Below are 27,213 nucleotides of genomic sequence, written 5' to 3' on the forward strand. Positions count from 1 at the left end.
TGCAATACAAAGATTTACAGCACACAAAGCACTTAACAATTTCCTACTTATTAGACGGGCCCACGGACACACGTACACACACGTACACACACACACACACACACACACACACACACACACACACACACACACACACACACACACACACACACACACACACACACACACACACACACACACCCAAGAAATGGTGGCAGAGGCCTTTCATAACGAGATACAGTTCGGAGGACAGGTGAGGTGAAACCCAGAGCCTATCTCGAACCTCTCCACCTCGTGTGGTCTTCAAGTTGATCAGACCCAGGCTCCAGCGAGAGCGAGCTGGATACAATCGCCGTGAGCCGCGATCCTTCCCGAGCTCCCGCGAATCCTCCCGCGCTTCTCAACATGTGCTGGTAAGACGAGGCGCCGATCCTTCCCGTCGATGCGTTGCTTCCCCGAGGAACCACCTCCAAGAAGTGGCCGATGAGTCGCACCAAGCCGGGAACCAAACGGAGAACAAAGAGCTCAACGAACCAAGACGAAGAAGAAGCCACCATTCGCAGCTCGAGCCGAGCAACCGGCTCGACTTTCTTCCAAAACAGAGCAGCCCTCTAAGAAGTCTACCGAGCCAAGCAGAAACCGAAGGCCCACTGAACCACCAAAGCAAAAAGCCTCCAAAAAGCCTCCTCCCGAGCCAGGCCGCAGCCGAAGCTCACTGAGCCAGCCGAAGCAAAAAGCTTCCGAAGGCCTCAACCCTAACCCAAGCCAAACAGGACCCGAAGGTCTGCTGAGCGACTACTCTCTGCCGAAGCCAAAAGCTTACTACTGAAAAACAAAGAAAGGATCTCGTCCTTATCCTTCTCCTCCCCCCTCCCCCGCGCCCGGCGTGACTCATGCCCTCGTGATCCATCCCCGCTCAACCACGGGTGGGAGGGAGTCGTTGACATCATGAATCATGGGACGGCAGGGTTCTTCTTCCTCTTCGCAGAACAGGGGGGAGGGACGTCTTCATTGTTTCGTTCCCTAACTATTAAACCGATCCGCAGCGCATCTAATCGATTTCTGAACATTTAAACAATGGAAGGTGAGCTATCTAGGGAACAAGCACTTATCGACAGAGCTGACTTATGGAACCTGTATGTTGTGTTCAATCGAATCCCAAATTCGTAACAGTATGTTTTCACTGTGTTGTCGCTGTGTTTTTTTTGGTGTGTGTGTGTGTGTGTGTGTGTGTGTGTGTGTGTGTGTGTGTTTTTTTTGGTGTGTGTGTGTGTGTGTGTGTGTGTGTGTGTGTGTGTGTGTGTGTGTGTGTGTGTGTGTGTGTGTGTGTGTGTGTGTGTGTGTGTGTGTGTGTGTGTACGTACAATCAAACCCCGCTTCATCGCGGTTCATCGCGGGTTTTCCCTTGGAACGTAACAAATTTTTTCTGCGCATTACCCCGGTACATCGCGGTAATAATATATAAAATATAAATTATTTAAGCAATAAATTATAACGCGTGGTGCTCGACCAGTCACACAACGCACAAGACAAAGTTTCGCTTATGAACTTCGAATATTTTCAGCGTTTTTTTTTCTCCAAGCCCCACGATGCCGCCCAAACGCCCTGCACCTTCTAAGGCTTCTGGCAAGGAACCGAAGCACCAGAGGGAAGGTCCTGGGACGCTCCAGGAGAAGGTTAAGGTAAAGGTGCTCGAGATATGCTTCGGGAAGGAAAAAGGTTTGCCGCCGTTGGCCGAGCACTGCTCATACCCAGTACCTCAAAACCGACCAGACCAGACTAGTCGATCTCCAGCACCTCAAACCCAATCACTGCCAAATCGACCAGACCAGACGAGTCGATTTTTTTGGGGGGGAGGCGTCCATTCATCGCGGATTTTCACTTAGCGCGGGGAGGTTTGGAACGTAACCCCCACGAGAAACGGGGGATTACTGTATTTGTTTTCACTGTGTTGTCGCTGCGTGTTTTTTTTTTGGTGTGTGTGTGTATGTGTGTGCATATGTGTGTGCATGCGTGCGTGTACGCGCACATCTGCGTATGCGCAATATCCATGATTTAAACATTTAACATGGATGGGTGAAAGAGATAGATAAGGAGATAAAGGCTGTCAGGGAATCCAACTCTGCATGTGTTTCTCGATGTTCATTGGGGTTTAATAAACACTTATGCAGACACATAATGAGCTCATTCCTTTTCGTTATCTCTACAGTATTATACATCAGAAGTGTGTGTGTCTGTCTATCCATTCCCCGAACTCATCTTTCAGTTTTGGGCCTACCCCTGTCAAACCTTCTGTGGAATGTTTTGGGGGCCCAGCAGATGTCATTGGGGTTTAATAAACGTTGGGGTGAGGTGGCTTGGAGGTTTCATAAATACCTCAATACAATTATAATTTTGACTTTCGATCCGTACAAAGCTGCTCCCGATTTTGATGTAACGTCAGAATGGTGTTTCTCTCTATTTACCTCACGATCATGAGTGTTTGTCACAATATATTTTGTTATATCAATGGTATAGTATTAATTACCTTCGCCAGAGAAGAGGGTATTGCATTTGGGTCCGTAAAATCGAAGATTTTTCAAGTATATTGGTTAGTCAATTTTGTAATTCTGTCTCTGTTCGTCGCCTCCAGGTCGCAATTTTAAACCAATCTTCACGAAACTTCACCACATGGTAGTTTGTCATAAGGAAGAAGCCTGTTGTTTTGAGGTCAAAAGGTCAACGTAGGCCAAAGGTCAACAACTTAGGTGAGATTTCTAAAATCCTCAATCTTCATCCGATTGACTTGAAATTTGAAGAGGATTTGCATATTTGGTCATTGAATTCAACCACCAATTCATTTGGAGGTCAGATTTGTTTTATGGATTTTGCAAGTATTGTGCTCTGCACCACGTCATCTTCTGGTTTGTTTGTTTGCAGGATATCTCAAAAAGTTGTGGACGGATTCTGATTAAACTTGGTGGACATGTTGTGTGTGTGTGTGACATGGAAGAATTGATTCAGTTTTGGTGAACTTCCGGATCTGATAAGTTTTTAAAGTGATTCTTCACCATTGAGAGAGAGAGGGTCAAAAACTATATACAGCATGATATTTCCAAAAGTTTTATACTGATTTGGATAAAACTTGGTTGATCTGAATCCGAATCTGGATACGAGAGTTATTTAATTTTACAGTGCTTCTTCACTATTGAGAGATGGGGCCAACAACGATATATAGCATGATATTTCAAAAACATATTGGGCCAAATTTGTTCTCGTGGATCAGGCATTGCGTGGCGGAGGTATGCGCTCTACCGAGTGCCCTTCTAGTTTTTAAAGTGGTTCTTCATTATTGAGAGATCGGGCCAAAAACGATGTAGATAAAAACAAAACAAAACAAAAACAATGTTTAGCCTGATATTGTTGTGGGGCCGGTTATCGGTGGCGAGCACGACCGCTAGGTGGAGCAGTAGAGTCATCTCCACCGAACACCCGGAATTTAGGTCGTACCTTTCAGATAAATCCGAAAGGTCATGGGTCTCTATCGGACCGAAGATCGCCAATAGGTCGACCACGGGTAGGGTCAGTTGCCAATTTCAATATACCTAAATACCCACGTCGTTAAACTACCGGGGAAATTCACCCTCGGCAGGATCTGCGCGATCCAGGCCGTTACCGAGCCCGATCCGAGTCGTACCCCGAGCGGAGAGTACCAGAACCCTGCCGGCCAATTGCACGATTACGGCAACAACGGCCTTCCTAATCCCCAATACGCACCTTGGCAAACCAATGGCAGAAATGACAAAGAACGAGCTGCTATATTCAACAAAAGGGGTATTTATTTATAACAATAATCGGGGAGGGGAACACAGAGCAGAGTTATCACAAATATTGAAAGGTATCAAATGTACAAGCAAACACTTAAACAATTCAACTTAGAGACAGGGCCCACGGACACACACACGCACACACAAATACCCAGAAAGAGATGGACCTTGAGGTCTTTATTGCCCCTTCAGCTTGGAGGGAAGACAAGCTGAGGGAAGAGAACGTGCTGGCGACCTGGCCGCGTTCGCGCGGCTCGACGTCCGCACCTTCCCGGAGCACCAGTTGCCAAAGAACGGACCAGGGCAGCCAAACCCAGAGGATGCGAGACGAGGTGATCTCCCGTGATGAGCTGGTCCAACGCTTGTAGTAATTCCCAAACGAGATGCCTCGGATGCGCGCGATGCAGTCAGCCGCAGACCCAGACAGAAGTGCTCTCGAGCAGATGGGGCGCAATCTTCAATTCTTTTTTCCATTTTTGGGGGCGTGGTCTGCTCCCCCATCGCCTTCTCTCATTGGGTGGACGGCGTGTCGCGGCTCCGCATTCTTGCAAAGGACCGCCCCGGCTCTGGTCCACATGTCGCCCATTGGGCGGAAAATGATGCATACCCTTATTTGGCGTGCACCCAGAACGAAACGCTTCGTGACCATATTTGGTGCGAAATCCACACCACCTGGGGCATGAAATTCCGCACAGGTCCGCATGCCGTCGAACGCGCGAAGAGCATGGACAATACCGCAAACAGAGTGTTGTCATTGTTGGTGATGTAAATATCCTAACTATAAAATAATTCACAGCGCATGTACAATTAATCACCCATTAAACATAGGAAAGGACCCTACCTAGAAACACATACTTACGATATAATTGATCTATTGGACCTGTCTGTTGTGTGCTCATGGCTGCCAGATTCGTAACAACATTTTGAAAATGTATTGGGCCCGATATGTTTTCGTAGATCAGTCATTGTGTGGCGGAGGTTTGCGCTCTACCAAGTACCCTTCTAATATCTTATGAAGTCACCGGAGGCATTATGTTTTCAGTTTGTCCGTCCATCTGTGATTCGCTTTTAAATTGATTTTCTCTGCAACCATTTATCTGATTTACATGAAATTTTCACCATCGGAGCGACGACTTGTGTATAATGTTTTAATGATAATTATGACATCGTCGGTCATGTGGTGTGGCAGCCATGTTGGAAAAAAGGAAAAACTTTGGACCTCTCTATTTACAAAACTGCCCCATAGAAAAATATTGAACTTGGTGCAGGTCAAGTACTCCTGATGGGGAACAAGTTTTGTGAATCATGATGTCATTGGTGAAGTATAGCATGATATTTCATGCTATAAATATCATGCTATACTTCACCAATGACATCATGATGACATGTAGAATGCATGGAGAATGCTTCACCAATGACATCATGATGACATGTAGAATGCTTCACCAATGACATGCAGAATGCTTTATCCGATCAGTATGAACATTTTTTTGAGGGTCATCTTTGGATAAATTAGTCGACAGAAAAATAAAAATAAAAAAATAAACCAATGTCACCCGCAGGGTGACCCGTATCTTGCCAAAAGGTGACCACGTGTGACTTCTTTAAGGTCACACTGAGGTGAACAGAGCTGCTATCCACCAGGAGCGACTCCTTGAGGAATATCTGCCTACGAGAGATTCCGATGAGAATCGTTCTACAGAGTAACCATGAAAAATATGCGTTTGCCTCATAACGTCACCAAATGACGTCATAATGTCTCAAGCTTGACATATCTAGAAAGCACTCATCGAGGTGTTCAATTTGAGGTACTACACGATATGGTTCCTAAAACTTGAAAATTTGACCTTGGGGTCAGGCGCTAACCATGAAGGTCAAGGCCAATCGCCACCAAAAATTAATCAGCTGAGCGCCAGACCATGAACTATATTCCCATGAAGTTTGAAGACTATCCGATCAAAATTACTCAGAAAATAAGGGTTTTGTCGACTCCCCTGATTTGCGACAGTGACCTTGACCTTTGACCTTGACCTTCAAAATTTTGTGCACTGAAAGGGACCTCTATAGGCCTCTGATATGCGAAGTTACAAAAATTTCCAATGAAAACTGTGCTCTGCAGAATTTTTTATACGTGATTTCAGACAAACAAACAAACAAAAAAAACAAAACATACAAGCTGACTAACATATCTTGCAAAAACTTCGTTTTGGCAAGATAATAAATTGTTGATGTCATCATGTGGTTGATGTCGGTCATGTGGTTCGGCAGCCATATATTAAACAAATAATAATAACTTGCCGAAACCCTGTCACAGACGGATTCCGTTCATTCAACCATCCTCACCAACTCACCCACACTCGAGGAACATGGACTGGACAGAACGTGCTTGCCCCTGCCTACTCATCCCCTGCCCCTGCCCCATTCCCCCCCCCCGCCTTCAATTTGCTTACCCCCGCCCAAAAATGTAATTACTCCGGCCCCGCCCCCCGTCTCTTGATTCCCCGCCCCACTTTCCCCCGGGCCCCAGCCCCCTGTCCACCCCCTCACACTCAACCCCGCATAATTCACCCCAGCCCCCGCCCACTCATCCCCCGCCCCATTTCCCCCGTCTCCCGCTTTCAATTTGCTTACCCTCGCCCAAAAATTTGCTTACCTTGCCCCCCCCGCCTCTTCACTCCCTGCCCCCGTATCTTCATCCCCCGCCCTCGCCTCTTCACTCCTCGCCCCTGTCTCAACGAAAAGTGTTTATTCTGCTTCAGAGTTGAAAGTTGACTATTGCCACTATGTGCGATGCACTCTTACAGGTACAAAGTTTCTTTCAGTCCAGGTCACAGTACCGAGAAAAACGTGACGCGACCGCTAGGAAGAGCACAACATTGGTCCTTCAGTATTAATATATAGATAGAAGACAGACAGATAGATACAATGTTTCTTGTTACATTTTTGTGTCAAATTCACATTCTGAGGTAGTCAGCATGTGCAGAAGAGGGTTTTACAATGCAGACGCCATTTTCGAGGAGTGGAATTACACCTCTCAGCGGTAACGGTCTGTCGACGGCAGACATAATGTCGTCGCCGAATGACCGATGATGTCATGACGTCCTGATGCCTCTCAGCAGTGACGTCACACGTCACCATATAAACTAATGTAAAACGAAAAGTGTTTATTCTGCTTCAGATTTGAAAGTTGACTCTTGCCACTATGTGCGATGCACTCTTAGAGGTACGAAGTTTCTTTCAGTCCAGGTCACAGTACCGAGAAAAATGTGACGCGTCCGCTAGGAGGAGCACAAAATTGGTTCTTCAGTATTGATACATATAGACTATCCGAAACCCCGTCACAGACGGATTCCGTTCATTCAACCACCCTCACCAGCTCACCCACACTCGAGGGACAGGGCGTCCTTGCCCCCGCCTACTCATCCCCCGCCTCTGCCCCATTCCCCCCCGCCTCTGCCCCATTCCCCCCCGCCTCCCACCCCCTCCTTCAATTTGCTTACTCCGGCCCCGTCCCCACCTCTTCACTCCCCGTCCCCCATCTCTTGATTCCCCGCCCCAATTGCCCTCGCCCCCCTGCCCCCCCCCTCACACTCCACCCCACCTCATCCCCCCCAGCCCCCGCCCACTCATCCCCCGCCCCATTTCCACCGTCTCCCGCTGTCAATTTGCTTACCCCGCCCAAAAATTTGCTTACCTTGCCCCCTTCCTCTTCACATCCATGCCCCGTCTCTTCATCCCCCGCCCCGTCTCTTCATCCCCCGCCCCGTCTCTTCATCCCCCGCCCCCGTCTCTTCATCCCCCGTCTCTTCATCCCCCGTCTCTTCATCCCCCGCCCCGTCTCTTCATCCCCCGCCCCCGTCTCTTCATCCCCCGCCCCCGTCTCTTCATCCCCCGCCCCCGTCTCTTCACTCCTCGCCCCCGTCTCAACGAAAAGTGTTTATTCTGCTTCAGAGTTGAAAGTTGACTATTGCCACTATGTGCGATGCACTCTTACAAGTACGAAGTTTCTTTCAGTCCAGGTCACAGTACTGAGAAAAACGTGACGCGACTGCTAGGAGGAGCACAAAATTGGTCCTTCAGTATTAATATATAGATAATAATAAAAAACTTGAAAAAGTCTTCTCCGAAACGGTTGAACAGAATGAGGCGAAACTTTATAGGTATGACCGTCTATCCATGAGGAACAAAAACTTCACAAATATGATGTCATTGGTCACATGGTTTTACAGCCATATTTGATTTACCCTAAAACCCTTAAAAATCTCCTCCAGAGTGGCTTGACAGCTCGAGGGGAAATATCACACACATGGGGAAGTTATTATTATTATTATTATTATTATTATTATTATTATCCCCTCGAACCACTTCATCGATCAACAAGAAACCACAAATATCATCTCGCACTATTGCTGTATACACTGTGAAAATGATGATGTCATAGGTCACGTGATTTGGCGCGCTCTCTTTGACAGAAAAACACACCTTATCCGATTGAGATGAAACTTCACAAACTTGATCCCCTACCCGATTAGAGGCAAAATTTTAATTATGATGTCATCGGTCAAGTGGTTTGTTGGGTTGAAAATATACTCCTTCAAAAATCTTCTTCTCCAGAACAGCTTACAAGATCGATCTGAAACTCTACACACATTATCTACTCTCCTTGGGAAATTTATGGTGTAAATGTTAATGTCAGAGGTCATACGTGGTCTGGCAACTATGATTATTATTATTATTTTTTTTTAGGAACAAACCTTCAAACATTTTCTTGAATCTTCTAAAGAACTGCTTGGAAGATCGAGGGGAAACTTCACACATGTTCCCCGAAGACTCGGGGATACCAGTGTGTTCACAAATAATTAGTCACATGGTCTGGCAGCCATGTTGGATTGTCAGAAATCTTAAAAAATTCTTTCTCTTGAACTGCTTCATCAATGGACATGAAACTTCAGTTATTATCTCGTCGACACGGGGAATATGTGCTTTAAATTTCAACGTGATCGAACGCACGGTCTGTCAGCCAAAAGTTCAATTCTTTGAATCTGGGTTCTTTCGGAATTATTTTTAAAAAGTATGTATAATGATGTAATAATGTGGGAAGAGGCATATCTGTTGACATTGCGACATTGAAGAGTGCCATTCTGGAGTCTTTTTGTTTCACCAACATCTGAAAATTATAGTTTTAACTTTAAAAATTGCCGGTTTTCAGGTGAAACCAGATTTTAATGATTGCAGATTTGTGGCTGGTTACCTGTAAACTTTGCTTGACATCATCATTGTGTTGATAATTAAAATTATATTTGTACTTGACCTATATTGTACTGTGATGTTCATGAGTGAGCAAGCAAGCGAAGTTAATATTGTGTTAAATATATTTGTTCATTGAAGTTCAACAATTTTGGGTAATTCTCTTTTTAAATTTTTTTAAAAGTTAAATTGTTCAATCAGATGCTTATATTGGTCATTGGCCCCCATGGTGCAATTGGCAAATCGCCCCCCCCCCCCAACCTCATCCCCATAACATAGTCGGTCCCTTGTTGAGGTCTTGTAAGTATATATGGATGTGCCACTAAAAATAACATGGTGCTAATGGTTCACCATTCAGTTGTAACATCTTGTGAATTACATGTGCGATAGCTGATGGTGCAGTGTTGGAGTTGTGCAGCGCTCTGGTTTAATGGACCTCGTGTAACTGGCCAGAAGTCTAAATCTGAACTCATTTCAAATGTGCAGGGCGTTCTGGAGAGGTCGTGCTATTGAAAAGGGGTTCCTTCCAGCAACGCTGACAAGTTAACGGTCCTCACAAGGGGACATCATCATTGGGCGACCTGGACCGCATCTCTCTGTGAACTGTTCAGTCTGACGGTACCTTGCGCAGTATCTTGGAAATTACACTGATGAACATTACATTGGAAAGCACCTTTAATCTGAGTTATCACCCCCTCCCCTCTCCAACCCCCTCTCCAACCCCCTCTTGAAGCAATTAGATTGTGTAAAGCAACTTATTTTCTGTTAAGTGACACCAAGCAATTCCTTGTTGTAAATGGCACTTTTTTATCCAAATGGTGAGTGAAAATGCCTGTCTCTTTTTATAGCTTCATTGATGGGAATGCTACATGATATTTGCAACAGACATTCTTCCTCATGGAATTGAGACTTCATTTTACCATGCATTTCTTTCTGTATCTTAAGCATGATGGGATGCACCCACACATCATGGATAATGTATTAAATTACAGTACTGCACTTCCAATCCCGAATTATTTGCTGGGTTCTTTTAACCTGTTTACCTGCATGCTTTGCCAAAGGCCTCCCTTGGACACTGACTGACAAGCCCAGTCCTTAATCTGTGCAACTTCTTTTTATGGCCTGTGTACGTTTTATGAGGGTTCCTTTACAGAACCCGTCTACAAGACTGTCAGCGATCTGGAAACTGCCAACCAAAATTTCCGCACACAGTATTAGCTGAGACACTTTGGACAATGTGAATGCAGATATGTGTCCTGCTTAATCGGAATGTTGGGCATGTCGAACATATCCTTACATGAAACAAAACTTGCGAGTTTCCTCTGTCTTGTGATGTAATTAATAGTTTGTTTCCTTCCTTCTTACTTCCTCTATTGCTTCCTCCCATTTTGCCATAGCCGCTCATGAACCTGTGCATCATGGCTGCGGACCGGAGCAAGGCCCCAGCTCCAAGGCCAGTGCTCAATGGCTATGTGTCTTCGGCTCCTCCTGTGCTGGAGCGCACGGACTTGCTGAAGTCCATTCGACCTGGTCCAGACTTCCCAGGTCTCCATATCAAATTCTACTCTGATCTTCACGAGGCTAAATACTTTTCTCTGCCTCCTGGGGAGCACATTGCTGAAGAAGTGTGCATCACGGCAGCTGTGCTCAAAGGTGATGTAATATCAATATGATCAGGAATTGAGGCAACTGCTCTCTCGCATTCATTTTATATTTGTTTCAGTTATCATTTGCTAACTTTTCATGCGCTTTATTTTTATTTGGCCAGGTACAATGTCCCAGTTAGTGTCTGATATTTTAATCTGTTCCTCTTCTACTAGCCTTATAATCGCTTGAGCAGTCTTTTACTCTATGATGTTGTCTTTCGAATGTCTTTTACATCCACTATATTTGGCACGGTTCCAAAACAGTAACAATGTCTGCATTTTTCAAAACGTAAATGTGAGTGTTCTTTCCCAAGTTAACATTTATGTTTGTTTGCATATTTTGAAACTTCACAAGAATGATATTATTTCGACCACAATGGTTCTCTGAGGGCGTCTCGTATGCAGTTTTTCTTTGATAGCGTTTTAAAATTTTATTTAGAATTTATTATGTCAGAACAATCAGAAAACATGCAACGATAAAGGCACAAATTTATTTTTGATGGCAAAGACGTGTAATATTGCTTGTGGTTTTGGTAATGCAAAAGTCATTTGATATGTATTTTGGAAAAATCATGAGGATCTTGGTGTTATGAACATGCTTGCAACGAATATGAAAAACAATAACTAGTTTATCAAAAATAATTAGTTGGGAAGTGTTGAACTGAAAATTGAACATCACAACCATTCTTACTGCAACAATAATGACCACGCTGTGGCCACAACCTGCGACAAAATGCGGTAACAAGCTGCTTGGGAAACAGGCATTTAAAGCACTTTTAAAAGATGAACAGCACATTTTAGAAGCACGTTTAATGCACTTTTAAAAGATTAACTCGACACCTGTCATCCATGTCAACCTCCACCATGGCTATCGAACGACAAATGTGGGGGTGGTCTGGCAGTTGTCTGACCAATGGGTGCACATTTCAAAAATTTACCCCAACAATAGCCACAACTACATTAGCCATGAGGAGCTCTTGTAGACTTGCAACATGTCGCAGGTAATAATGAAAAAAACCAAACTTGGCATGAGCACATTGAATGATTGCTGTTTGTTATCCTGTTTATATGGAATGACAGAATGCACTTTGTCAATGCTTTTGATAGTTCATTCAAATGAAAGAACTGAACATAATTTTATTTGGGAGCATCGACTATATAATTCCCAGCAGACCTGTAGAATATCAGCTGTGAGCTTTGTGCCTGGAAGATGTTTTTAATCCAGAGAAGTCACATGTCCTCACCATTTATATGAGAAATGAACACTAGCAAAAACTCACTCTGGAATACATTTGGTCCTTTTAACTCGGAGTTCTTTTTTGGGCACATTATCTCCTTGTCTGATATTTCCAAGCTGGTCTCAATACCCAGGTGTATACTTTCTCGCTCCAGTAAATTCCTCCTTTGCTGAGGTCTGCCATATTCAACACAAAGCTTTGCTCTTTTGGGATGATGATGACATACCCTCCCACCTTTCTCTCCTGGATGCTATGGACTCCAAAGCAAATAATCTTTGGCATAATCCATGAGTAATTGAAGGTATAAGGCCTGCTGGTCTCTCACCATTGACATATTGTGACGTCCACGGGACTTGAACAGTCCCGCCAATGTAGAATGAGCCGAAACGATGGAGGCGGTTTATTTATTTATAACCCAAACATGGCGGTTCTAATCGCTCTACCGCAAATGGGACGAGGAAGGTGGCACGAGTCACTTTTCACTGAGTTGATGATGTTTATTTGTTTTTTTACTATTAACCAGAAATAACAAGACTCGGCAAGAAAAGGGATCCGGGGCGATTCGACGGGATGGTGTGGGATCGGGCGTGGGGAAAAACAGACAATTCCAATGAATATACAGATCTCAAACCCTCTAAGGCGCCAAGCCAAGCACACACACACACACACACACACACACACACACACACACACACACACACACACACACACACACACACGCACACACACACACACACACACACACACACACACACACACACACACACACACACACACACACACACACACACCGTAGCTATTTCTGGTGGTCAGGCTGGACCGTGGTGTGGACGCAACTGTCCCTGGATCGGCGTCGGACGAGCTGGCCTTGCTCTCGTCAGGGGGGCAGGAGAAACCGTGGTGCTGTCGACCTCCTGGTCTTGGTCCAAGTCCGCTCGCAGCCGCCAGGGAACCAGTTCTGGCGCCAAGTTGCGAGCAGGAGAGGGAGGCAGGTCCGCCCGCCGTTCGACCCCGTACTCTGAGTCAGCAGAACCCCAGAGCCAACCAAGGTGAGGCACGAGGCTCAGCAAGGCTCCAAGACACGATGAAGAACACGATCGAATCAGCACAACAACAAGCACGCTCTCCGCGCAACAGCCTCCACACCAAAAAAACACAATCGTTTTGTCCCGATCTTCTTCCTCTTCCTTTTCGACCCCGAACAGAACCTTTTTATCCTCCTGTCCTCGTCACTTCCAATCGAGCCGTTTATTGGCCCACCACCGTCGCCTTCTGCCAATCGTGATCACGGGGCGGAGCCATCTGCTGCACTGTCCTGTGACGTCACGGCCAGTCTCCAGAGAATACCAAAAGGGGTTTACGCAGACACACTTACCCTATCCCGTGTCCCTATCTAATTACGTGACAATTATCATTTCCCCCCTTGAAGAAATGAACATTTACTAGACAACTTATCACCACTGAATTGCTACTTATTACATCGAGATCCTGGTAAACTCGAACAGCATGGCATACCTAATTAAACATCCTAATTACCCTTTGAATGCATACCCCCCCCTCAAACGTAACAATATTAATTTTTTTTTGGTCTTGTATTGCCTTTCATTTGGTTTCGCACCTTCTCTCCTTTCATCTTGTGTTTCATAAGTCTGCTGAGGACTACCATTTTCATTCATGTAAACTGTTTGTTCACTTGAAAACTAACAGCTTTTCTCAGTCTGGTTTTCATTTATTGACTTTTTATTTTTTTAAAGTCTTGTTGCAGTATCACCTCTCTTCTCAATTGCTCTCTTCCCGTGAGTGCTCCATAGTTTGTTTGCTGCTATTGCTTCTCTCAGTTTTACATTTGGTTTGTTTGTTTTTGCTTGTTTTTGTTGGTATTTATGTGTTTGTAATTGTATTTGTTTTTAATCTTCATTTTTAGATCCTCGTGGAGGATCTCTAAGTCTTACTCACGTTGTTGTTCTTCATCTTCTTCTTGTGGACTTTTTTGTTTCACAGCCTACAGTTTTCATCGAAACTTCTGGAAACTTGGCATGTATATGTAAAAATACCCTGCGCAGACAGTAACCATCTCCGATTTTGAAAATTCCTCCTCGAAAAAAAAGTTGCGACGTCAAAATATCTCCGCTAATGGAAATCGCCTAAAACATTATCTCCGAAACTAGGCAAGCTTTTTGTATTCTGTTTGCGGGAATCGAACAGGGCATTAGCAGAGATGAATTGCCGCACATATGATGCATCACAATGACGTCATATTCGTTTTTATGACGTCGTCATTAAGAGGACGAGGATCTTAGCTCATTTGAGCTTATTTTAAAATTTGGCTTATTTATTTATTTCTTCTTTTTTTGATCATGTCGATTGTATTTTTTTTTTGATTGCTTTGAGAAGTCTAATTAATTAATTGATTGGTTAATTCATTTTATTTCTGACATTATCCTCCTCCCTTCACTTTTAACTTTCTTACAAATTATGATTGTCCATTATGTGCATTTCCTTTTTCTTCTCTCTGGTTTGGCTTTTCTGTGAGTGTTGCATAACTATATCAATGCAAGAAACAAACTGGTTTTGCAAGAAACAAATGCTTCCACCGATGAAGTCCCCAGAGGCAAAATATTTTCAGGTTGTCCATCCGTGATATGTTTTCTTTACACGATAACTTAATAATGGCTGAAGGGATCTAAGTCGAACTTGGTACAAGTATGTATAATGCAAAGATGAACTCATCAGATTATTGCGGTGCCGTTAGGTAAAAAAATTCTGTCTGCACTAACTTGTGAACAAGTGATGGGATTTTGACTAAATTTGATATAAGTATATATTGTGATGTAAGGAGGAACTGATTAGCTTTCGGCATCAACGGGCAAAGGTCAGATGTCATGTCAGGGAAAAATGTGATGCTGTGTGTGGAGGCATATCAGATGATTTAATAATGTGCGTGGAGGCATATCAGTCGATGTCGTGACATTGAATAGTGCCATTGTAGTTTTTTTTTTTTTCAACTGTCCTTTTATTACATCCATCACAGAAGGTGGATGGAGGTTATGATTTCACCTCTCTTCGTCTGTGAGCATGATATCTCAAAAAGTTGTGGACGGATCTGGATGAAATTTTGTGGACAGGTTCGGTGTTTGACAAGGACGAACTGATTAGATTTTGGTGAAGATCCGAATCCAGATCCGACTGGTAGAATTTTTTAAGTGATGTATTGTATTGAGCCACATATGTTCTTGTAGATCAGGCATTACGGGGCGGAGGTATTCGCTCTACCGAGTGCCCTTCCAGTTGTGAAGTGGAAACGTCTCGGCGCAACAACAGCTCAGCTGCGGTGGTCGCCCATACAAAATCACAGAACGTGACCGCTGAGTGCTGAAGCGCATAGCGCAGAAAAATTGTCTGTCGGTTGCAACACTCACTACCGAATTCCAAACTGCTTCTGGAAGCAACATCAACACAGACACTTTGACGAGAGCTTCATAAAATGGGTTAACATGGCTGAGCAGCCGCACACAAGCCTAAGATCACCATGCGTAATGCCAAGCTTTGGCTGGAGTGGTGTATAGCTCACCGCCATTGGACTCTGGAGCAGTGGAAACTTGTTCTCTGGAGTGATGAATCACGCTTCACAATCTGGCAGTCTGACAGACGAATCTGGATTTGGCGGATGCCAGGAGAATGCTACCTGCCCGAATGCACAGTGCCAACTGTAAAGTTTGGTGAAGGAGGAATAATGGCCTGGGGCTGTTTTTCACGGTTCAGGCGAGGCACGATAGTTCCAGTGAAGGGGAATCTTAATGCTACAGCACACATTGGCATTCCAGACAATTCTGTGCTTCTAACTTTATGGCAACAGTTTGGGGAAGGCCCTTTCCTGTTTGAGCATGACAATTCCCCTGTGCACAAAGCAAGGTCCATACAGAAATTGTCTTCAGTGTGATACAGAAAGATCAGTGTGATAGAACTTGACTGGCCTGCACAGAGCCCTGACCTCAACTCTGTCGAACACCTTTGGGATGAATTGGAATGCCGACTGCAAGCCAGACCTAATGGTCCTACATCAGTGCCCGACCTCACTAATTCTCTTGCGGCTGAATGGAAGCAAATCCCCGGAGCAATGTTCCAATATCTCATGGAAAGCCTTCCAAGAAGAGTGGAGGCTGTTATTTGCAGCAAAGGCGGGACCAACTCGATATTAATGCCCATGATTTTGGAATGAGTTGTTGGACGAGCACGTGTCCACATACTTTTGGCCATGTAGTGTATTTTCACAATTGGCACAGCCACATATATCGGTGCATGAAATACCATTTGTTTTGCAAGAACAAACATTGCTCTGGCACTTTGATTTCTTGCAGCCACCATGTATGTGATTGAGAATTTCTGGGGAAGCAGGTGGATCCTTCTTCCAGTGAATTGTGAGTTCATCACCTTGTAATTTCCAGCTGTGTTTGGATGGATCTGGTGGCTTGATGAATTGGGTAACTGATAAGCGATACAATGCCGCCTGGTAATTGGCAAGTTGGGTATGGAGATGCAGACCATCTGACGTTGAAGGTAGAGATTTTTCACATGAAGATTTTGCACAGAACAAGCGGTAGCAGACTTCACTGACGCTGTCAATGCTGTCACCATAAAGATCGCAAATGAAGGACTCCATCAATTTTGACAAATCTTCGGTCATGACAAAATTCATGCCGAGGTGTGCAAATGCATCTTGGTACTTCTTCTTCACGAGAAGATTTAATGGCTGCTTGCTGCCGTGAAATCCGCTTGTACTATCGCAACCGGCAAAAACATGAAGACCGATCGAAGCATCACAAACTTGCTGACCCAGTTATTCGGTCAGCCGATCCACATTCAGCAGTCGTTCTTTGCCTCTGGGTCTCATGTAGATGAACAAACAACATTGAAGGTATGATTTCTGACAAGGCTATCATGGCAATGTCTGTCTGGGCTTTAGATCAAGATATCAGAATAAGTGAGGGCTGGCAATGGAGAACATGTGTATGTCCGCTTCCACTTGGTTACTTTCCAGAATTGGGTACGTTTTGTACAAGAATGGCATTGCCCTCTTTACGGAATGGTAATGCATCAGCTCGGGGGGTCCTCGTGTGCAAAAAATGTACCCTAAGTTACCCACTGGAATTTTGAAGTTGACCACTTCCCTTAACAGAAAAACTTGGTTACCATTTCCATAACCGGCAATAAATGCAAAAATGGTGCCTTTTTTGGGGGCTCTGACGGAAATTGTCGGGCCAATTATTAGGGGTAGTGGAAATGAAAACGACTGTTATTTTGCAGGCTTACACCCGAGAAACACAAACTACCCCTCAAAATGTCGGTATTGAGACCCTCTTTCATATGATATGCAAATTAGGTTCATTGGTTCAAGAATCAGGTCACTCGAGGTCAAAAGGTCACAAATTTGGGTCAAGTGAAAATCTGACCTATCTCTGAAACATGCCCCACAGAACATGCCACATCCATATTTTACCCTCTCTGAGGGTCTATCCCATCACCATAGGTGCCAAGGAACACAATCATATGAATAAAGTAGAATTTATTGCAATAAAATGAAAACAGCACAGAATGGAAAGCGGTCGACTTTCAATCTGATCACTTTTTGGCCACCGCTTCAAGGTCCCCTGACATCCAAAATAAACTTGTTTTATATATATATATATATATATATATATATATATATATATATATATATATATATATATATATATATATTAACTTGACCTTCCTAGTGAAGAAATCACCAATTTTTTTTTTTTTAATCAAAAATGGGATAATTAGAGCAATATTTCGATCATTTCTGAAGCCTTTCACAACTTTCTCTGCCCCGCCCCTAAAAAAAATGGACTTCTGCGAATCGCAGCGTGACGTCACGTACAGTAACTCGCACAGAGTGGATTGACTAGAGATCTCTCGAGTCTAGACCAGCGTTTCTCAACCTTTTTACCCTTGTGGAACCCTTGAAATAGTTTTCATGTCTCAGGGAACCCCTGCATAAAAATTAATATATACCATTATTAATATCTAGCTCTTTTTATTTTAATCGTAGTTCACGTGGTAAATATAATATTTTTTTCGGATACCTGGTTTCAGGAAAAAATGACCCCCTTTTTGTCAAATTTATTGGCAATGAAAAAAAAAAGCATACTGCTCGTTTATGAGACCTCACACCGAGGTTTTAATTCACAAAAAAAAAAACTTTTTTAAATCAAAAAAAAAAACACACCTCATGTAACTTGATAAACAAAACTTAAACAAATAAAGCTGAGGCAATAAAGGTAAACAGAAGAACTAACAGAGACATAGACACTTCGCGCTAGGAAGCACAGAGAAGATAGATGGACACCGTGCATGCGTCCCGTACTTGAGTCAGTCACTCAATGATACACAAATCCGCCACGTACAGGACGTCCACAAACCAGTGAGGGCGGTTTCACACTGGCGCCATATAGACATCGTTTAATACATTCCCTATGGTTGTTATAATTGAAAATAATATAAGAGGTTGAAGCCTCTATTATAATAACCAAGGAGTTTCCAACAATATGCTGTACGTGTATAGTAAAATTACGAATATTAAATCAAACAAAAACTACTCAAAAATACATTAGCCTATTTATTACTGTTTCTCGCGGAACCCCTCGCGACCTCTTGCAGAACCCCGGTTGAGAAACACTGGTCTAGACCAGTCCGATAAATCCGTCGTCCGTCCGACTAGGCCAATAAATCCGACGTGCTGTAGCTTTTATTTATTATTCTTTTTTAAATTGTTTTCTACTGGTGCTACATGACAGTAGGGATAAAATAAATAAAAATGCAATAGAACGTCAGATTTATCGGACTACTCGAGACAATTGTGTCACAAGGTGTGTTCTGCACACAAGTTTTCATCGTATCCAGACAGCGAGATTGCTTCGTTTTATGTGCGGAGAGATACGGCCGATGACATGGGCTGGCCTTTCTTGTGATTAATTCGCTGCGGAGAAACATGCCCGCTGCACTGTGCTGGTCACATCACCTCACTAAAATATTTCTGATATCGAGCAGTATGCAAGTCAAATTTACATGATTGAATTACGAATAGGATTTAGTCTAACCAATTGTTATTGCCAAGTCTTCCTTCTATGTCCTCCCGATCATAATGAACGCCGGGAATTTCATTGCCATTTTCCTCTGCTTGTCCTGCTTCGGGCTCGAACTGCTAAGGCCGTACTTCATTTCCAGCTGCCTGAACTTCACCTCCCGTGACTACATTATCCGACAATTCTCCATGTGATTCAAACCGAAATCATTCATTTCTCTCACACTCACTGTCGTTACCAGACAAATCAAAGTCCATGCCATCCATTATTCAAAACCAAATGTTCGATTCTTTTTTAAAGCAGAAATGAACGAAGCGATTGAGTCGACCAATCAAATGTGGAAACACACAGGAAGCCAATACAATCACCTAGACCACCCACCCGAGTAATTTACGTGCAGCCTTTGTCATACTGTACGTGACGTCATGTGGGTTACGCCCCTTTCAGGAGAATTTTAGGGGCGTTCCCGAAGACGTTTTTTATTTTTTATTTTACAGAATTAGTATTGTGAAAAAACAGTCAGATCTGAAATCATGATGAAAAACTCCTCTTGGACATACTGTATGTAAATGAAATTTATGTACTTTGGCATGTCAGGGGACCTTTAAACGATTTCCTGTTGGGAAACTTAAATGGTTATTTTGTCACGCCCGTTCACCCTAGATAGACAAATTAACCCTAAAACTGTTTGCCTTAGAAGACTCTTCCATGTGACATTACCTTTATGGAGATTGGGCCAATAATGAGGTCACTCGAGGTCAAAATGTCAAGAAAATTGAGGTCAAGTGAAAATTTCTGTTGAAAATGCACAGCACATGCCAGATCCATATATTTTTTTTCATCTGTTGGGGTAAAATTTTTTGGAATAGCTACAAAAAATACACATTAATGGCCAGATATGAATGGAATGTACTTGATGACCACCATAGGGCCTAAGCAATACACAAAAACTGCCACTCCAACATAGTAAGTAAACACATACCAACTGGTGGAATGTGATTCTGGTTTGGAAATGCGTATAAACTTATGAGTCAGTCACTCACTTTCTGACAACACCAAATACATTTTGACATCCTGACTTTTCCCGAGTCACTTTGACAAGTGCAAAATGTACAACAGGGATTGTTAGAACCGTGGCAAGGACATCTCCGAGTTCCACACTTTTGACATGTGCAGTAGATTGCAATGTCTTCAGGAATTGGATTGTTCCCCCTGCCTGGGACCAGAAGATCGATAAATTCGAAACCCAATTGTCTTGGGTCAGAGGGTTCGCATGATGAGAGGAGCGACACCATCTCTTTTGTAGCAAAATAGACTCTCAAAATGTGCAACCGAATGGCATGACTTGTGGGTGGCAGGTCATCCAAACATGACCGCTTGGCATGATGATACCTGTGGCTTCGGAGCTGGTTCATGGTTTTCATCGTTGTTCCTTTCTTTAGGACCTGTGTCAGATAGGCTTCTACTTTATCAATTACTGTATCCAGGTTACCTGTCACCACCACAAACTCCTTTAAGTACATCTCTGGATTGGCTATTAGAGCAGCATGCTTGGTTCCAACTTTACTTGTGTCGTCACACACAGTTGGTGTGTGGACAGCAGGCAAAACCTGACACAAACTTCGTCCGATCCTCTTTGAAAGGATATGTATCGGAATGTATCTTGTCGAGTCACCAACCCCTTCACCCAGAGTTCTTTGAGGCCGTTCACATTCAGCTCACTCCAGTAGAACATCAGCAAAATGAACACATTTCATTTTGCTGCTGCCGGATAGGCGTCTGACGTCTGTGATCAGGCGTCTGACGATAGGACTATGATACGATTTTTACCTTGTTTAACAGCATGCATTACATGTGGTATAATCCTCATGCCAGCCTCTTCTACATTACACTTGAGTTGTGGAATCTCTACAGGTCTTGATGTCATGGACCAACACGAAACGACGATGCTGTCTGGTCCACAGAAATGACTGACTATAATCTCCAACGTAGGAGCGCTCCAATTCTGTACCAGCACCTCTGCATGAATGAGGGATTCAAATTTTTCTTTGTTGACACTAGATAGCCAAAACCTGTCCATTTCTCGAGGGAGAGGGGTTTCCCTGGACACATCACACAGTTCTATGGGTGACTTCTTCTCTCGCCTTTGCCGCTCAGAATCCTTCAAAGACGTTCCCATGTAGGAATCAAACACAAAATTAATTTTCGAGGAACCCTTTGCTGTAGAGGCAACATAGCTGAGAAAGGCATCACAGAAGTCACCGAAATTTTTTGAACTCTTTGTTTGAATCTTGTGAATGCTTGCCATCACATCAACTATACAGCATGTTCCCATTGAGTCATCAGATCTTGGTGTTCTTGGGTCCTGGTCGCTGAGATGAGCTTAAAGTTCATGGACAATTTCACTTTTAATTGGCTTGGTCATTAGGCCTTCGTCATCAAAGAGAGGAGACGTTGTACACACATCGTACTGCAGAAGTTCCTCCATAGTCCGTCCTCGTTTCTTTGCAATCTCAAGTGTACATTTCATCTGAGCATCCTCTCGCTTGTTGAGTTTTGCTTTTCCTTTGTGTGGGAATGAATTCTTGTGGATTGCAGCGAAGGTTTTAAGGTTGGTGCGATGAATCGTGTCTGACAGTCGAACTGTCTTCTCTATGTACCTTTCTCTACGAAGTTTCTAGTAGGTATCGTTGCCGATTCTCTCCACATTGAGCAACTGTTCTCTGATATCTTCTGACATGACTTCCTTGGTTAAGATATTGTGGAGCATTCTCTTTTGGGGGAATGAGGAAGAGATTCTCATTCTTCTCTATGACATTTAATATGGCTTGTATGTTGGCCTCTTCAAACTCGGTTGCTGCTTTGCTGAATGACCTGTTGACTTCTAACTCGTAGGAGGAACTACCTAAGCCAGCAAGTTCTCTGTGAAGGTTTGTGATGGCAAGAATCTCGTGATATATCAGTTCACACTTGGCAACAAAATTCTTCTTTCTTGAACTACCAATTATACCTGATGCACTTTTCTGGGCTCTGTTGATTGTCTGTTCCAACGCAAGGTCTGCTCCAACCGCTTTGAAACATCCCATTGTTCGTTTTACGGCAAATCTGCCCTCCATAAACTCTGAATGCACTTCTGGTGCTATCTCAGGCAGCCTCATGTCCTCAAGGTGGAGGGAGCACCATCTCAAGTAGTTCGTGGAATCAAGGGTAGCAGATCTTGAATGGCTTGTTCTTGATGGTTCCAGTTTCCCTCGCGATCACTCCGAATTAGGTTCTCAAGATGAGACACCAGGTGTAGAAAGGTGTTCCAATACCTGAATGTCTCACTTTCCTCACAACACTTTGAAATGAATCGTTCAAATTCGTCAACTAGTTCAGAGCCGATGTGGTCCTGGCATGTGTGAAGGAGGGGCACACTCTCGGGAGATTTCGCTGCTGCTACTTCTTTCAAATGCAGGAGGGTATCGAGCAGATCCTTGTATTTTGTAGCTCGGTCATCTTCGTTGAAGAAGGCTTCCCACTGTAACCTTGCAAATGCCTCTTTCAGCAGCTGCAGTTCTTTCAGGGACCTCACATAGTTTTTTCCACCTATGACCGATTCTACAACATTTACTCCAAAAATGCAACTCTCTATCAGTATGTTTTCTGCTCCACTGCTCTTTATGTACTTGCCAATGCAACCCAAAGCAACTTCAGCCATGTGGAAGGAACCAAGGCACAGCACGATATTCCCAAACTCATTTGGACGGACCAGCTGTATCTCACGCTATGCAGTACACTCCTTTATCACAGGTCACAGGAAGCTTTGGCTGGTCAAGGAATTCAAGAACATTTTGAAAATTCTTCATAGCTGTGTACACAGAAACCTAGTCGGTCACTGGGTACAGAAGGACAGGTAGAAATCTGACACGCTTAAGGGGTATGTCCTCAACACTCAAGGCAGAGTTTGCAGCACTCCATATAGGCATTGTTTGATTCTGAGGTCGTGTGATCAGGCGTCGAGGGTTAGTTTCGCATAGGTCCATTCTGCTTAACAGCCATGCTATTTCCTTTGTGCCAACATTATTCAGGAGATCCTGGTTGACTGGATGAGAAGGGGAAACCATGTAATCGTCAGGGAGATCTGGCTTCTTGGCAGGCTTGTAGAATTCTCTCAATGTCTGGCACTTTAGTTCAGCAGTAAATGTCTGTGACCTATGCTGAACATCTGTTTCAGACCGTTTTGGCTTGCGAGTATGAGATCCTCCCTCATCTTGAAACAAGACAGCAACTGTATCGTAGCTTCCACCAATTCCAGACAGGTTTGCCTCGTCATGGTCGAAATTATCAAAGGCACCAATTGTGAATATTGCTTTGTCAAAGTGACTCGGAAAAGTCAGGATGTCAAAATGTATTTGGTGTCGTCAGAAAGTGAGTGACTGACTCATAAGTTTATACGCATTTCCAAACCAGAATCACATTCCACCAGTTGTTATGTGTTTACTTACTATGTTGGAGTGGCAGTTTTTGTTTATTGTTTAGGCCCTGTGGTGGTCATTAAGTACATTCCATTCATATCTGTCCATTCATATGTGTATTTTTTGTATCTATTCCAAAAATTTTTACCCCAATAGATGAAAAAATATGGATCTGGCATGTGTTGTGCATTTTCCACAGAAATTTTCACTTGACCCCAATTTCTGTGACCTTTTGACCTCGAGTGACCTCATTATTGGCCCAATCTCCATAAAGGTAATGTCACATGGAAGAGTCTTTTAAGGCAAACAGTTTAAGGGTTAATTTGTCTATCTAGGGTGAACGGGCATGACATAACTATTTAAGTTTCCCAACAGGAAATCGTTTCAGCGGTGGCCAAAAAGTGATCAGATTGAAAGTTGACTGCTTTCCATTCTGTGCTGTTTTCATTTTATTGCAATAAATTCTACTTTATTCATATGATTGTGTTCCTTGGCACGTATGGTGATGGGATAGACCCTCAGAGAGGGTAAACTATGGATGTGGCATGTTCTGTGGGGCATGTTTCAGAGATAGGTCAGATTTTCGTGACCTTTTCCCCTCGAGTGACCTTATTCTTGAACCAATGAACCTAATTTGCATATCATATGAAAGAGGGTCTCAAGACCGACATTTTGAGGGGTAGTTTGTGTTTCTGGGGTGTAAGACTGCAAAGTAACAGTCGTTTTCATTTCCACTACCCCTAATAATTGGCCTGACAATTTCTGTCGGAACCCCCAAAACAGGCACCATTTTCGCACTTATTGCCGGGTTATGGAAATGGTAACCAAGTTTTTCTGTAAAGGGAAGTGGTCAACTTCAATATTCCAGTGGGTAACTTAGGGTACATTTTTTGCACACGAGGACCCCCCCGAGCTGATGCATTATGATGAACAGCGCTCGCCATGAATCGTATAAAATTCAATGCCACTGAACTTGCATGGAGGTAGTCCTGACCACGCTGAATGGAGAGGTTTGATCAAAGTTTCGTTGTTCCCTTTGTGAAGGAAGTCGTCCCACTGGACAGGTATTTTCTGGTCTGGGTCATCGACGCGGCGAAGTTTAATGTATCTTTGTGATTTTTTATACTATTTTATTACAGCGCGTGTGCTGTATACAATTGCACCGTGTTTGAAATGTCCCCGGTGTCTACCACGTCTCCGATGTCCCCCCCCCCTCCCCACGTTCCTCAAGACAGCCAATGACAGCCGTCCGGTTGATGGCAGTGCGTAACCTAGATGGAAATGGCGACAATTGACCGAAATACCCGAGTATTTCAATGGAAATTTGTGAAACTAATGTGTTATATATGTGAAAACCATTGAATTTATTGCTTGACGGGAAAAAAAAACAAGAAACGCTCCCCTGTCATGTACGAACGAACGAAAGACGTCATTTCCGCCCACCATCGCATTTTGCGCCGAACGGCGAACGCTGAAAGCTAAGTTCTTCTTATGCCATCATTCTTTTGCGGTCCCCTGCCATGCTGTATCGAACGATTTCATTCCTTCTGTTATATATATATATATATATATATATATATATATATATATATATATATATATATATATATATATATATATATATATATATATATATATATATATATATATATATATATATATATATATATATATATATATATATATATATATATGTATATGTAAAGGTACTTATCACAATAATAACAAGATTTTTACATTTCAAATATTAAGTACGCTTTTTAATTGTTTTTCAACTGAAAAAGCATAAATTGCATATTTTAACATTAGTGTACTCATTTGCTTCACCACACGCGCTGTATTGAAGGATTTCACTTGTTTTTTTGTTTTTTTTTCCTTCTGGCATGGTCGTGGAACTTTATGCTGGTCGCAGGATATCTATCGGACAATATCGATTTGTGGGTGCTTCCCCCACTTTTGCTCTGTTCATTATCTTTGATAGGATCAGTTATGCACATTCCCCGAATGTGGCAGGGAGGGACGCCGGTGATATCGAATGAACGATGCTCATGCCATCAATAATCAGAGCGGACAACACTGGTAAAGAGGTAGCAACATCTCTGACATCCAGTCCTCTATGCGATGGAGTAGCTGGGATGTGTTGTTCTTCATGATTGATCCATCGACTCCACTCACGAGTGGGAATAATACATATCCAAAAGAGTATGACAAAACTTTCCTTCGATCAACATTTCGACTTCAACCTATCATCAGGAGGTGTGCAAAAAAAATCTGTGATTGGTGAGAACTTTGTCTGTGCAGGTACCTTTCTGTTTCTAAGCTTTCTTTGACATTATCCTGAAAGTTGCCAGCTTTAATTGTTTGATTGAGTCATGAAATCTAATATCGGTCGACAACAACTGAATGTTGACGAAATCCATGAATGCGTTCTCTCCTATTCTTCCTGCATTCAAGAAGTCCTCTTCACATTCTGAGATGCCAGAACACCTGGCCTGATGTTGATCAAATCAGATATCTGTTTAGACGGGATTGGCCAGAACCTCAACACAATCTATCACATTTTTCACGGCGGATTTGTCTTTCTCAAATGTTTCCGCTGAAGTCTTTACGCTGACTGTCCTCTTCTTTTTGACCAGCCATGATTTCGCATTGTCAAGTTATCAACGCTCTCACTTTGGGTGCAAAGCCATCAATAAATGGCTGTTCAATTCAGATAGAACTTTGTGACACTGCCGGTGCATTTGGTGTCTGTATTGCAGGTCTGTCCAATGGCTTGATCACAGGCTGTTGTGGAGAAGCTCCATACGGTATGTATTTTGTTGCTGCACAGACCATTCTCCATTCACAATATGCTCCATCGCAGAAGGATGTGCTCAATTCAGGATATACTTATGATTCCTTGTGACAAAGTGTTGGACTTTAGTTTGCGTATGATACATGACGGAGGCAGCACATTTTATGATCTCCAGTCTCCAGCTAATGATGAGCCATCAGAGATCCGCAGTGATCTTTGTTGCGTTTTCATCAGTGGTTTACTTGAATCAGCGGAGCAAGACATTGTACCTTCTTCCACCAACTTCTTCACAAGAAGCTTCTTGCCACCTTGGATGTTATCTTTGTTTGTGAACCTTGAGTAAAAATGCCTGTGATACCCATACCGAGTTGGAATTGGTTCGTTGTCAGTCCACAAAAGATGGTGCTTGATGGCTATATGGTAATTGCCACCTATTTCTACCTCTAGCCATGCTTTCCCACTCTCCTTCATTTTTGTCCAGCTCATTTCAAGTAGCTTGTACATGTTACTACGTTTTGAGCCTGGGGAGTAACTCCTGAAATATGTCTGTCTGGGTTCTTCCCGACATCTTTGTTCCTTTCACATTTCTTTCTATTTTTTTTCCACAGTTCTCTTCATTCATTCTAATTCCTGCTTTTTTTAATCTTTTATCTTTTACTCCCTATTCCTCTCTATCTATATCTATCTCTCGAAGGAGAAGTGAATTCTTTCAGAAATTTTTTCTGTAAGGATCACTTGGCTGCACCTGGATGGGTTTTGAGGGTCGTGGAGAGCGGCAGAAACCCATATCCTATCAAGGTTTCTCCTGATGACTCCATTTTTGCTCTTTACTTCTTTGTGTTCCTTCTTGGTCTTCTGTTTCATTCAATATATATGAGCACACTTTGGTGCCATCTTCCAATGATGGATAGTAAATTAAACACTCCATGATGTAAATAAT

At 43.2% G+C, this 27,213-nt stretch overlaps 1 protein-coding gene across 1 annotated transcript in view; it reads left to right on the top strand.

Annotated features, from left to right (window-relative positions):
* Positions 1-2,605: 2,605 nt before the first annotated feature.
* JAK2 (Janus kinase 2) overlaps positions 2,606-27,213 on the top strand; it is a 205,094-nt gene continuing 180,486 nt past the window's right edge. The window contains exons 1-3 of the mRNA XM_085883696.1: positions 2,606-2,726; positions 9,519-9,650; positions 10,430-10,685. Coding sequence (XP_085739822.1) covers positions 10,436-10,685 — 250 coding nt within the window. The 5' untranslated portion in view covers positions 2,606-2,726; positions 9,519-9,650; positions 10,430-10,435. The remainder of the gene's footprint in view (positions 2,727-9,518; positions 9,651-10,429; positions 10,686-27,213) is intronic.

This window comes from Eptatretus burgeri, chromosome 6 (genome assembly GCF_056783735.1).
Source record: "Eptatretus burgeri isolate ZD-2024b chromosome 6, Ebu_testis_v1, whole genome shotgun sequence".
Taxonomy (NCBI): Eukaryota; Metazoa; Chordata; class Myxini; order Myxiniformes; family Myxinidae; genus Eptatretus; species Eptatretus burgeri.